This window comes from Labrus mixtus, chromosome 8 (genome assembly GCF_963584025.1).
Source record: "Labrus mixtus chromosome 8, fLabMix1.1, whole genome shotgun sequence".
Classification (NCBI taxonomy): Eukaryota; Metazoa; Chordata; class Actinopteri; order Labriformes; family Labridae; genus Labrus; species Labrus mixtus.
The window spans coordinates 14,642,945-14,655,655 of record NC_083619.1 but is presented as its reverse complement, the minus strand read 5'-3'; the positions used below and the strand labels follow the sequence as shown (position 1 = coordinate 14,655,655).

The 12,711-nt window shown below is 42.5% G+C and overlaps 2 protein-coding genes across 3 annotated transcripts; one reads left to right on the top strand and one right to left on the bottom strand.

The window, feature by feature from the left end:
• The first annotated feature begins 4,825 nt into the window (after positions 1-4,825).
• scg2b (secretogranin II b) lies at positions 4,826-8,104 on the top strand. Its single transcript, XM_061044596.1, has 2 exons — positions 4,826-4,978; positions 5,480-8,104. Exon 2 carries the CDS (start codon positions 5,497-5,499, stop codon positions 7,312-7,314), a length of 1,818 nt encoding a protein of 605 aa, XP_060900579.1. The 5' UTR covers positions 4,826-4,978; positions 5,480-5,496; the 3' UTR covers positions 7,315-8,104.
• Positions 8,105-8,325: 221 nt separating this feature from the next.
• ap1s3b (adaptor related protein complex 1 subunit sigma 3b) lies at positions 8,326-12,659 on the bottom strand. Of its 2 annotated transcripts, XM_061044594.1 has the most exons (6): positions 12,497-12,659; positions 10,997-11,175; positions 10,757-10,865; positions 10,027-10,164; positions 9,246-9,306; positions 8,326-9,080 (listed from the first exon to the last, which is right to left on the bottom strand). In XM_061044594.1, the coding sequence occupies exons 1-5, from the start codon at positions 12,497-12,499 to the stop codon at positions 9,265-9,267; spliced, it is 471 nt and encodes a 156-aa protein (XP_060900577.1). In that variant the 5' UTR covers positions 12,500-12,659; the 3' UTR covers positions 8,326-9,080; positions 9,246-9,264. The 2 variants fall into 2 exon arrangements, with proteins under 2 accessions (XP_060900577.1, XP_060900578.1); XM_061044595.1 differs by lacking the exon at positions 9,246-9,306.
• Between the last annotated feature and the right edge of the window lie 52 nt (positions 12,660-12,711).

The window sequence follows — 12,711 nt, the reverse complement described above, 5'->3', positions numbered from 1 at the left end:
ATTCCCGGTTTATCACCCTCATCATTACCTGTCAGATTTCAACAATCCAATCATAGAGGCACAAAATAAAATGAAAAGTGTCTCTAACAAATTCAGAAGCAAATAAATTCTATAAAGATTAAAAAAAAAATGTAAAAATGGTGCAAAGGGGAGTTAAAGAGGTGTTTGGTCAGTACTCATATTCTGGACAAAGCATGGATAGCTATTTCAGAGTCTTAAAGCTAGGCAAAGCTTACAGGCTGTCATTGCGGTTCTATATTTACTATGCAGGAATATAAGTGGTGATAATCTTTTCATCAAACTCCAAACAAGAAAATCAATACATGTGTGTCTTAAATGTTGCACTGCTCAGTGTGACCATTAGAAGCAGTCGGACTCATTAATGCAGGGATATGAAACCCACTCCCACGGGTCTTCTTCTGCAGTCCAGTAGCATTACGTGGACATGTGCCCTTTTCAAAAAGTCTTAGCTTGTGGAGAACGTCCGCCGTCATTCCTCTCATTCTCTCCTTCAGTTTCCCTGTCTACTCCCTATATTGCTCAAGACAGCACACTCCTATCTTAACTTCTCCTCTGTCCTAATGACTCATACAAAATATTGGCCCTCTAATCAAGCCGTTCTCAGTTCCTGGCTAACACCACCTGCTGCCAGAAGACAAGGACCATACTTTAACATCAGTAATTGGCACAAGAGCCTGAAGGGTACAGCAGAGGGGAAAGAGTAATGAATGCAAGTCGCTGAGAACATTGACAATCTTAAGAAAGAGAAGGAGGATATCAACCTGTGGGAAGAGAAGAAGGTGGAAACAGATGAAAGAGCCTGGGAGGCTGCGTCACCATGGAGACGTTGGTTGAGACGAAGGCGTGCCATGACAACAGGCGTGCCATTCTCCCACCGCCTCATGACGGGGTGATGGGGGGTGAAGTTGTTAGGAGGAGGAGGAGGATGAATACAAAGGAGCGAGAGTACATATGGCCCTGTGGTCTGTCTTTCACAGTGATCGTAATCATTTTTCTTTACAGTATGTGCGGGTTAAGATGTTCTTGAAGAATTCAAGGCTGAAACGATTGAGTGTTTGCAGCTCCCTAACCTTGACTCCTGGTTGAGTCATGGATCCTTGATCCGCTGAGGCATAAAAACAAAAAATGCTGCTGTATGTACCTGTGTGTGTGTGTGTGTGTGTGTGTGTGTCTGAATGTGAACATATGGACGTGTGCCTTTGTTGCTTTGTGACGCACACAAGCCATCATTGGGCTGATATCACTCTCTACCCGCAGCTTTGATTGACACGTGGATAAACAGAAGCAGGGTCCCCACTGACTGCTGTGGGTTGAGAGACTGAAGGAGGAGGAGGAGGGAGTTACTAGAGATGATTAAACTATAATCGAAGAGACCAAATTATGCAAATTGTCTCTGGGTAAAAGGGGAAAGAGAGTGAAACTCAATGTAACATGCAAATATGGACCTTGCTGCATGCAACTGTGTTCTATGGTAGAGGGTTTCAAGGACTGAACATGCAAAAAAAAAATGCAATTTTCAATACTTATTTGAGACAGTGCTGCTAGGATTCTGCATCACAATTCCAGAGAATGTGCAATGAGGCCAATACGTGCTCATTATGAATAGTCAGTAAGGAAGAGAGAGCAATCATGTTCAACAAATGTGCAGAAAAAAACCCAATTTAAATCATTTGAAACAGTTTTAAGGCTGAGAAAAGAGGGCCTTTAGATTTAGGGCTAACCCTAACCCTACCAAACTAAAGGAAAAACATCATTCAGAACTAACCCTGACCCTAATCCCTAACCCTTATTATTCCTTATGGATAAATTAATCTTAATTTACTTAAATTCAGCACTTCTGAGATCACTTTTACTAAGATATTTGCTTCAGTTTGAGAGGGCAGTGTGCATAGTTTTTTTTTATTTGCATCAGCTCATTTCAGTGGACGTTTATTGGTACAGGAGGTAAAAAAAAAAAAAACAGGAAACAAAGATAATAAGTGAGTGAGTGTCACTAAGGACTCTTAATCTAATAACTGTGATTTCCCCGCTTCCTAGCTGTAACTCTAACAAATGAATGAATGAAGACCAAGAGAGAGAAAGGCTATGCAGCATTACCAATCACTGTAAATGCTCCTCAAGTGTCTGCTGTGAGTGTGTGGGTCTGTATGGAACGATTTACACAGACAGCACATCACAAGCCCCAGAGGGGAAACACAGATTCAGACAGTGAGTCTTTCTGCACAGCAGGAACCTGCTGGGATTTGAGTTTGAAATCCTCTGATCCATCACTCAGGATCCTCATAGCACCCTGGGGGGCTGCAAACAAAAATTAAGACAGTATAACAAAGGATAACAAGTGAGGATAACAAAAAAAGATGGACGCATGTAAAGCCTTTTTCTGAATGAACCAATCCAATAATATGTTATTAATTTAAATGTGGATTTTAAGTGAGACCTGAACAACACACACTTGAGATTAACTAGGTACTAATTACAACACTACTTACACTTTAGTATTTTATGGTACTTAAAATATGGTTATGGTAAATCCAAATTCAAATACACGTGAAATCCTGCTGCATTGACATGAGAGGCAATGTTGCTTTTCAGATAAAGAACTTACTTTCAAGACATAATGGTGATCTCAGAAAATACAATGCATGCATGCAGATCAAAATAACAGTTTGTACATTTCTAAAAAAGAATAGCTTTGCTTGACTTAAATAGTAAAATGCTACTTTCCTCCTCTTTGTTTTTACATTATTGAACTGGTACTTTTACTTAAGTTATGGATCTGAATGTCTGGATGTTGATGCACATGCATTGCCATCCTAACGTGTGCTTTTCCCCAAACTGATCCATGAGATGCGGACAGAGGTGAGCTGAAGAAATACTCTATCCTGCTTAAATGCATTCCTGTCTATTTGTCTGGTGCATAATGACTCACTCGCGTCACAGGAGCTGTGTGACAAGTTATTTTGAGCAGTGAACGAAACACAACATCAGAGCATTTCTGACTCAGACACTTAAAATACAGTAAGAACATGTGTCACAAATATTTTTTCCAGATTTTGAGAAAAAAAGCTTTCCAAATATTCACCTCTCATTTGCTTTAAAAAAAATGATCTACTTCCTTAACTCTAGTTTACACACAATGGCATTTTCACCAGTAAGTAGTCTGACCATGAAATTACCCAAACGATTCAGTCCATCTTCCCTCTGTGAGCTTGTTTCATTTTACTCCTTTAATTGATAGCAGACAATGAGCATATTCCATTGCTTAGCTCCTAATGGGTGTGCAGGAGAATGTAACCTTTAAATGATTGATACTACAGTGTGCTGGCTGCCTTCGTGACCTCTGGAGTCAAGGCAGTTTGTGAATGGAGAGATGTGATGACAGAGGAGGAGTGATGCTGTGGGATTATACAACTCATCTGACAAACATCACCACGCCTCTGCTTCTTTGTTAGTCCCTCTATCGGTCTCCTGGGCTGTGATTCAGTTTCTATTTCTCTCCTCCCGCTCTTTTGTCACAAACACAGATACATTTAAACAAGCCAGGATAGACAGCAGCAAGCCAGGATAGACATGTCTTTTTATATGAAACCTTCTGCAGGTCTTCTGCCCTGGAAACCAAGCAGCAGACAGCGAATTTAAGGGAGAAGCATTTCCAGTCAAACATTGTAATCGCCTCTATTTGAGGACATTGAGTCCTCCACAGGGGTGAAGTAAAAAGATTCACTCGACTTGAAATGTTGAGCAAAGGGGACTACACTAGATGCAATTAGATGCGCAATGAAAATAAAGGAGTGGGGTTGAGGTAAAGCAGGCCTGAAGTGGAAGGGGGTGTCTCGCAGAATAAAATCATTCTGTTGTACTGTATATGTTTTGGGCTAGTTTGTTGTCTCGGGGTGATACTAAAAAAAAGCACAAGAAATCTTGTGGTGTAAATATTAAAAAAATAATTCTTCTTGGTATTATAGTATCAAAATACTTGGATCCAGATAAGCATATAGATCTATAAACTCAAAGTCTGTTCTAGATTTTAAAAACAACTTGCTATGTTTTGAGTGATTGCCCGGGTTTCTGATCTCATCTCACCACGATCTTTGTCACACCCCATCCCTGACCTTCCATCATCAGGTGCCCTGCTGTGGCCCTTTTATCCTGTCGACCTGCGGAATGCAAGCTCTTGGCCCCCAGCCGACATGGGGGTTGTTTATCACCGTATCAAGCAGGGGGTAAGGGAAAGAGAGAGAGAGAGAGAGAGAGAGAGAGAGAGAGAGAGAGAGAGAGATGGCTGCTAAACTGCGACAGCAACTCCGCGGTGGTTTTAGTCTGTGAGTCATCGCTAGAGGGTTTAACTCTTCATCTACCATGACGATGGTGATGGTAGAAAACTGCAAATTGTTTTAAACCTAGTTTTCCCAAAAGTTCCCTTATTGTGACATGAAATGTGAAAGGCAAAATGTATTTTTCAGATAAAATAGTCCCACATGTTGATGTTTGCATTAGTTTTTTAAGAACATACATGGAGAGGTTATATGATTATTAAGATTTCCTTTACATATTTCTATGCAAGAAGGAAAGCTTCACTCTTCTGATGGATGAATATGAACATAAACACATCGCTCTTTGTGAGACCTCGTTCTGGAGTCAATACATCTGCTTCCAGGCTTTTAAACCTCCTTCCAGTCGATATGCTTTTACAGATCTCCGCTGTTCAACAAGACAGCAAAGCGAACTATTTTTAACACTGCAAGGTTTTTAGTATACCATATCATAAATCTGAATCATTTATATGGATTTTTTTTCCTTCGGAGCGGCTCTTGCGTGTGTTGTGTGATGACGCGGTGGTCAGGTGTCGCCTCATATAACGAGGGGAGCTGTCCAAGTGCTGAAAACAGAAGAGCCCGAGACCGCTACAGAGGAGATGAAATACACCTTCACTGCTGTCTGAGGTTTATTGCCAAAGGTAAGACAAAGATAAGATACATATTCAATTTATTTTTGTTAGTTCAAATGTTGTCTGAGATTGGAGGGCGGTCTTTTTACGCTCGCTTTTCGCCGATCTCAAAATGTATGTAACAATGGAGACTGTTATTGTGATTAAACACATCCTAAACAATGGAAGGTTATAATGAGCATAGCTACAGAGAATTAACGAGTAGGGGATGCGATGTTTCAGTTGTGGTTGGTGTTTAATTGAAATCGGATGTTGAGGTTACCCATAACAACGCGGGGAGTGACTCATCCAGTGATGTGAATGCATCTCCTCACGCGCAGCATCGTATTCAATTTGCGGAGCGTAAACCTCTGGTCGGCATACAAATACCGGATCAAAACAGTCTCAAGCACTGTGAGGCTCGTTGCGTTAGAGTAGGTTTTTAATCTCTCAATTTTAGGCAGAAGCAACATTCTCTTGGATTTGTGTTGTTTTTTGAGTCATAACATTTTGTTCTTTCCTTATTCGCAGGTAATAGATAGCCTATAATGCTGCATTTCCACCACAAGTTGCCCGCGGGGGGAGCCGTGGTCCTGCTCGCCTTCCTCGTCCATGGCTGCACCGTGCAGGCTGCGTCTCTCCCCCGCCACTACAGGCTCCGAGGCGGGGAGAGTGAGGGGCAGCCGGCTGCCTACCCACCCAGCTCCGACATGATGAAAGCCCTGGAGTACATAGAGAACCTGAAGCAGCGAAACGGGGGCCGACCCGAGCCCGCGGATTATGACGAAGTGGAGAAGTTCAGGGTCCTGCTCCAGCTCGCCTCGCAGCAGGATGAGGCTCCCGGGGACCGTCAGCCTGCCCCCGCCGTGCAGCAGAGGCAGGACATTACCGCCGAGCAGCTGATGAAAGCCCTGCTCAGGTCTCTGCAGGAACAGGCCGGCAAAGACGCAAAGCTCAGCCCCGCGTCTGCGCCCAGGAACGACAGACGCACGCACAGGCACCGCACCAAAGACACGGAAGTCCCCGAGAGCGCGCCGGCAGACTACGGCAATTTCCCCCGACCCCATAAGAAATATCCACTGATGTTTGAGGATGAGGAGAACACAGACGCCTCCAAGAGGGCCACGGAGGACTTGGATGAGCAGTACACACCCCAGAGCCTCGCCAATTTACGCTCCATCTTTGAGGAGCTCGGGAGGATGCCCTCAGTCACCGGCCAAAAGAGAGACGTGTTCGGGGACGACGACGAGGAGGAAGATGAGGGAATGAGCCTGAGGAACCCGGCCTATGAGGATGTGGCCGGAGGAGAGGAGTGGGTCCCCGTGGAGGAGAGGGAGGAGACGGAGGAGATGGAGAACGGGAGCCACGAAGAAATGGACAGGGCGCTTGGTGAGCAAGAAGAGGCAGAGAGGGAAGAGATGCAGCGCAGGGCAAGCCAGGACCAAGAGGAGTCTGATGACGACACAAAACTCGTGGACTACTACCTGTTGAAGGTCCTGGAGATGAGTGACCAGACCCAGAAGAGGGACAAGACCGGGGAGCAGAGGAAGAGACTGATCCGCCCCTCAATCTTGGATCCCCGGACGGTAAAGGAGTTGCTGGAACTCTCGTTGAAGCTCCACGTCCCCCCGCAGGACCTCATCGACATGTTGCTCACACAGGAGCTTAGGAAGCTCCACCGCGACCCCCACGCCCCGGCTCGTTACATGCCCGGCCAGACCCCAAAGATCCGGTATTTCAACCGCAGACTGCCACTGAAGAGCAAGCCCGCCCACGAGGACATGGACAGAGAGGACTTTTTGGACATTATCGGCGTGGAGACGATCAGTAACGAGTATCCCGTGGTGCAGAGACCCGTGAAGACCCCCTTGAATAGAATCCCAGCAGTGTCAAATCCAGCAGCAAATCCAGGCCCGGTTAAAATCCCTTCATCATCCGGACGCAGGGAGAACCTGTTTTTATCTGAGCTTAATAAAATGCCCCTGAAGCGCCAGGCTGCTGCTGCTGCTGCTGCCGATGATGAAGATGATGACGGCGATGTAGAAGACGAGGTGACCACCTACCTGGCAGCGAAAATCCTTACAGAGTACCCCAACCCCATCGCCAAGAGGGACACGCAGGCACAGCTGAAGGGCCAGTTTCCCTATGAGCTGTACGAGCGGGCCCTGAAGGACTACTTGGCGCAAGCAGACGCTGAAAAGAGGCCAGTTGTCAAGAGGGAGACCGAGGTGGCCACAGAGGAGGTTTACCCCACAGAGGTGCAGGGGAAAGAGGAGATTACCGCGAAGACGTCAGCTCCACAGATCGTCAATGAAGAAGAGGAGGATGGGAAGGAGCACCGTGAAAAAACTGCGGCTGGGATGTAGCCAGACGCCTTGCGAGACGCAAGAAATTCAGAATATAGTATTTATACTGTCTCAAAAATAAAGTTTTGTGGACGTGATATAGTTTACAACTTTCTATTATAGTATTATAGCTTATACTAATGTCATTCTAACGAAAATGAACACTTACAAAGAAAAGTCCCTACTTGCTGCAAGAACATTATATAAATATTAAAGGTGCAATAGTGAAAAAGGCGTCCTCAAAATGGATGTGAACCTGTCTTTAGTCCCAAATTGCCTATAAATACTTTGATTAATAATCACAATTTCACTATGAATGCTGAAGTTATTAAAGTTTTGTGATGACGTTCAAGGTTTGTTTACATGAATGTTGTTTGTGAACAGCAGGAATGGGCCTATATTTAAATAATTATCAACTGAGTACTGGTAAAAACACTTATTTTTCATCTACATTATGTGAATATATCTGTTAAATATAATGCAGACTGGGCCTGTTAAACACACGCATACAGTATAAAGACAGGAGAACTTAAAGGAACATCGTGGGAGTTTTCATTGCGAAAGAGGACAAGTGTTGTTGTGACTCTTGCTATATTCAGGGTTAGTAGATTTAATGTTATTATTATGGATAATTATTTTCAAGTCTAAATAGCAGACCATCGCCTGCCTTCCAACCCTTTCATATTACGAAGCTCTGTATCGTCGGCCTACCAGTGGTTGTGCTATGTATGCTCATTTTTAAACCATTTTGTACATGTTCAATAATGTGTGATGAATCACAGATGAATAAAGCATCAGCGGTATTATTTTTCTTCTTGCTGAGTTGTGTTGCCTTATTAAAAAAAACCTACACCGTTCACTAAATTCAGCCTGGGTTAGAAATCACAGAAAGTATACATTAGGCTAATGGGTTATTATGTTCCCCTAATGATTAGGGGGAATTAACCCTTTTATGTCCCTATAAAACACAAACTTCTAGAAGATATAGTGACCTCCATCTTTCAAATGAATACTTCAATGATTCCTCAAAAGTCAAGATTTTACCAAAATACACATTTTAATGAAAAGATTCAACATCATACACGCACATTATAAAAAGCACTGATATTCACATCAATAGATACGGCTTCTCTTGAAAGACAAACATGATTAAACTGAAAGTACAGATTCAAAACATTTAGATCATTTCACTCAAACTGAGCATTGTGATGGTGTGAAAGGAATCAGAATGACAAGACTATCTATTATAAATATTTCTGTCTTTTGATTGAACTTTTGTTTTTATAGTCAACAATTTGTAGTGTTCTCAGAATGAATCATTCATGTCCAATATATTAACATGGATTTAAATATATAAGAAACACATTTACAAACCTAAAACAACGTCAGTATTAAGATCTTCATACCCTGATCCTCTATCATAACTTCATTTAAATTCAACAGGAATTAAGTTTTAAAAAGCACTCTCGCCCCCCTCGCTCCCCCTCCCTTCATTAAAGCACACAGCTATGAACAAACATTAGACTTACTCTCAAATGAAATTCCTGTGCAGTAAGGCTTCAGGCAGAATGCAAGCAGACATTCAATATGTCCCATATTTCTTTAGAAAATGTTCAGTAGCATCATAATGAATCCCTTTTTTTTTTAATTTTCAAAATCTTCTGACTTACAAGCAGTACATTTGGCATCCCATATTGCTGTATTCCTCCTCGCTGTTACTGTAAGATTTTTTTTTTTTATCCCGGCATGGGTTAAAATGCTGGTTTGCTCATATACTCCTCCATGGTCTAGAAGAAGGCAGAACAGAGAAAGACATAAGATAGACAGCCTTGTAAAACTGAATCATGAGACATTTAATATTCACAGGCAGGCACACATCCACACATGACCTGCTATTGAATGCTGAGCACACCAACACAAGGTACGTGACTAACACAAGCAGAACATCTAACCTTCTGTCCATATTCAAGGTCATCCAAACAGCTCCACCTCATACCACTCACTGCTGTCATCCTGAAGCGATAATAATCAAAATGAATGAGGAGGCTACGCTGAGCACAGTCCAACTCTAGATTTCAAAGTGTTAGTCAGCCCTGCTCAGAACAACAAACCCCAGTTAACTACCGTACCACACAGAGCCACGGACCTACAGCAGGGAGAGGGGGAGAGCGGGAAGGGACAGCCAAACACTAAAATCTACGGTTCAGGGAAATCTGTCCCACACTCGCAATAGCACTGGCAGAGAGAGAGAGAGAGAGAGAGAGAGAGAGAGAGAGAGAGAGAGAGAGAGAGAGAGAGAGAGAGAGAGAGAGAGAGAGATACACAGACACACAGAGGGGGGGAGAAACAGCAGCACAAACACAAATCTATACAAAAAGGAGCAACAGCTCATAACCCCTAACAAGGAAGACAAAGGCACACCAGGGACTCAGCAGCACCACTGTTAAGTTCACTCATTATGACTACTGCAATCACATACGCTTGATTCCTATGAAGTGTTTTTTTTTTTATTTCCACCAACTTCTACCATCTCAACCCTCTTTAGTAGCCCACATACAAGATTTAATAATAAAAAAAAATACAGACAATCAACTACAAACTAGATTTATAATTATATGAATGATCTATATGAAGCCATGCAACAGATGTTACATGATCACACCACAGATACAAAAAAAGCCACACCTTGTGTTGTGTGTGTCGTGCATGAGAGTGTGTGCCAGAGCATCTCACCTCCTGTAACATGTCCGAGGCTTCGATGGAGCGGTTTATCATCTGTTTGGAGGTTTCCTGTATTTCGCCTCCGATTAGAAACTCATCCAGGATAAAATAGGCCTTCTCAAAGTTAAAGATTATGTCCAGCTCACACACCTGGAGGAGGCATGACGGCGATTACTGATTTGAAATAAAACCACTCAGAGGGCAGAATGTCCTCATTTGACTTTCACATTAAAACTGTTGTCTGATGTGATCTTTCCAGCCTAGGCTAACAGTTAAGAAATGAGGATTTAAGCTAAGGTTGTGTGTATGTGGGGCGGGGGGGGGGGGGATGTTAGAGCTTAGCATAGCTGAATTTCGAATGTAAATATTAATCAATATATTGCAGGTAGGTATCAACCTCAACACTAATTTAATCAGGTGCATGCAAATTCAAATAAACCCTTCTGCTACTTAAATTACTTTAAAATCTTTTAACAATGGTTTAGATATTATTATTTCATGGCAGTTAAATTGAAAACTTCTGATTAGATAGAAAATATGTTTTCCTTCAGGACATAATTTGCAGTAGGCTACAAATAATAAGCATACGACTACACTTCTAAAATAAAATAAAATTCCAGGTCAGTGACTTGAGTGTTGTGATAGCTTTGTATTATTTAGCCAACACTACCATGAGATTTATAGGTACACTCAGGCTACAGTTGGATATCAAATAAGAAGAATGGGAAAGATGGTGAAATACATTGCCAAAGTATTTGTCCAGCAGCTCCACGTAGCGATGAATAACCTCCAAGGCCAACAGCTCATTCTCCTGGTTCTCTATGGCCAAGCAGAAATACAAGCTTGCATACCTGAGGAAAAGGTGTTTTATAGGTTCAAACAAACATAGAACTCAGTTATAAATTAAACACAGAGCAGACTGTCAGTCCAACTACTGAGGAGGAAGTAGATACATAATCTAACATGCAGGGGCAGCTCCCACCTCTTGTAAATAATCTTTAGGTCTTTCCAGTGTAGGAAGTTACAGGAGCGCGGTTGCCTAGACAACACCATGGAGGTCATGTCCCTGATGATCTTCTTCTTCTCGCGTTCGGTCATGGGCGTGAACCACTTTTGCAGACGCAGCTTCCCCTGGCGACTGAAGAGCAACAGGAAGCGCATCTGACAACACAGACACACAAACAGGGCCAGAGTGGTAACTGTGATACATGAATGAACTGAGAGGGACACACACACAAACAGCTGCAAATGTAGACATTATTAACTACCCTCTAACACACACAAAGGGTCAAACAAGTTGTTCAGCTTGTAGTGGTTCATTACACAGTAACTTCACCTGGACACACATGGACAAAGGAGGGTTAACAAAAAATGAAGGAAGAGGTAGTTTGGCCTTTTATTTATACTCTTCAAGAGTTAGGACACAGATGTTTAGAGAATATCCTTCCTAAAGTTGGGAATACATTTGGCTTCATATCAGAGAAGAGATTTATTTTCCCCTGCCCATATTGGGCGGGCACAAACAGATACACCATTTCCTTTAAGTCTTCCTTTCATTGTTGTTGTAAGAGAGGCAAAAAGTGTGAATGGAGAGAGACCTTTTCTGGATTTAATGGTGTAAAAATTGATGGCGTTTTTTTTGTGTGTGACACTTAGAATATGTCATTTGTGGCTTAAATACTTAGCAAAACACCACCCTTTAACTCTTATCTAAGCCAACAAGAGCAGAGATCAATTTACAGTCATAGATATGTGGAACAAAGCACTTTTTAAATCCACAATAATGTTTGAAAAGGAGCTGGGGTATAAAACGGAGTGGCAAAATAGTGACCTTGTCATATGCACATGCTGCAAACCCTGGCAAACAAATTCTTATGATTCAATGACAACAAAAATGTAGGGGGTTGAGTATCAATTACTTTGAAGCCTTCTAAGAACAATTTGAGGGTTCAAATTCTTCGAATGAGGACATAAAAGGTAAAGAGACAAAATAAATATCAGGATTTATGCCACCTCCAGGCTGACATTACATCCACATTAAACTTAAATAACAGCAGGATAAAAACGAGTGAATTAACTGGTATTTCTAGGTGTGTTTTCTCTGTATGCGCTCGTAGGCAAATTGATATGGAAAGCGTCAAACTGCCACCAGGGCAGTACTCGAATGAAAGTCACGAAACCTGTTCTGCCGAGGCAGACCGGTTGAGGAAATGCACACCTTACACCTCACGTCGCTTAAAGTTTGGTCCACACTCAAATCTAAAAAAAAAATGTACTAGGTTAAAATATAAGTAGAGCTGTCTTAGAGAGGCGAATTAGATAAAAAAAAAAAAAGGCGTTGGTGTAACAGGAAGTAGTGTACAAGTGTAGTTTTTTTTTTTTTTTTTAGCTTCTTCAGCTACCTGTCAGCGACAACAGGTGCAACAGGTGATCAGCTGCACGTAGACTGACGCTGTTTAAAGCGTAGAAAACAAACACTTACCATTTTGAAGCTTCGCCAGAGTTATACATACACATTAAAAAGACAAAAAAAATAATAATTAAGCAATTAAACCCTCACAAAGGGGTCACACGGACAGGCTAAACACATATCTGTCCGTCGTTCACTTCGACAAGTGTAAAGTTGGTTAACTCCGCCCCTCCTGGGGGGGGGGGGGGGGGGGGGGGAGCGGTGCCTGCCCGGACGCGTCACCAAAC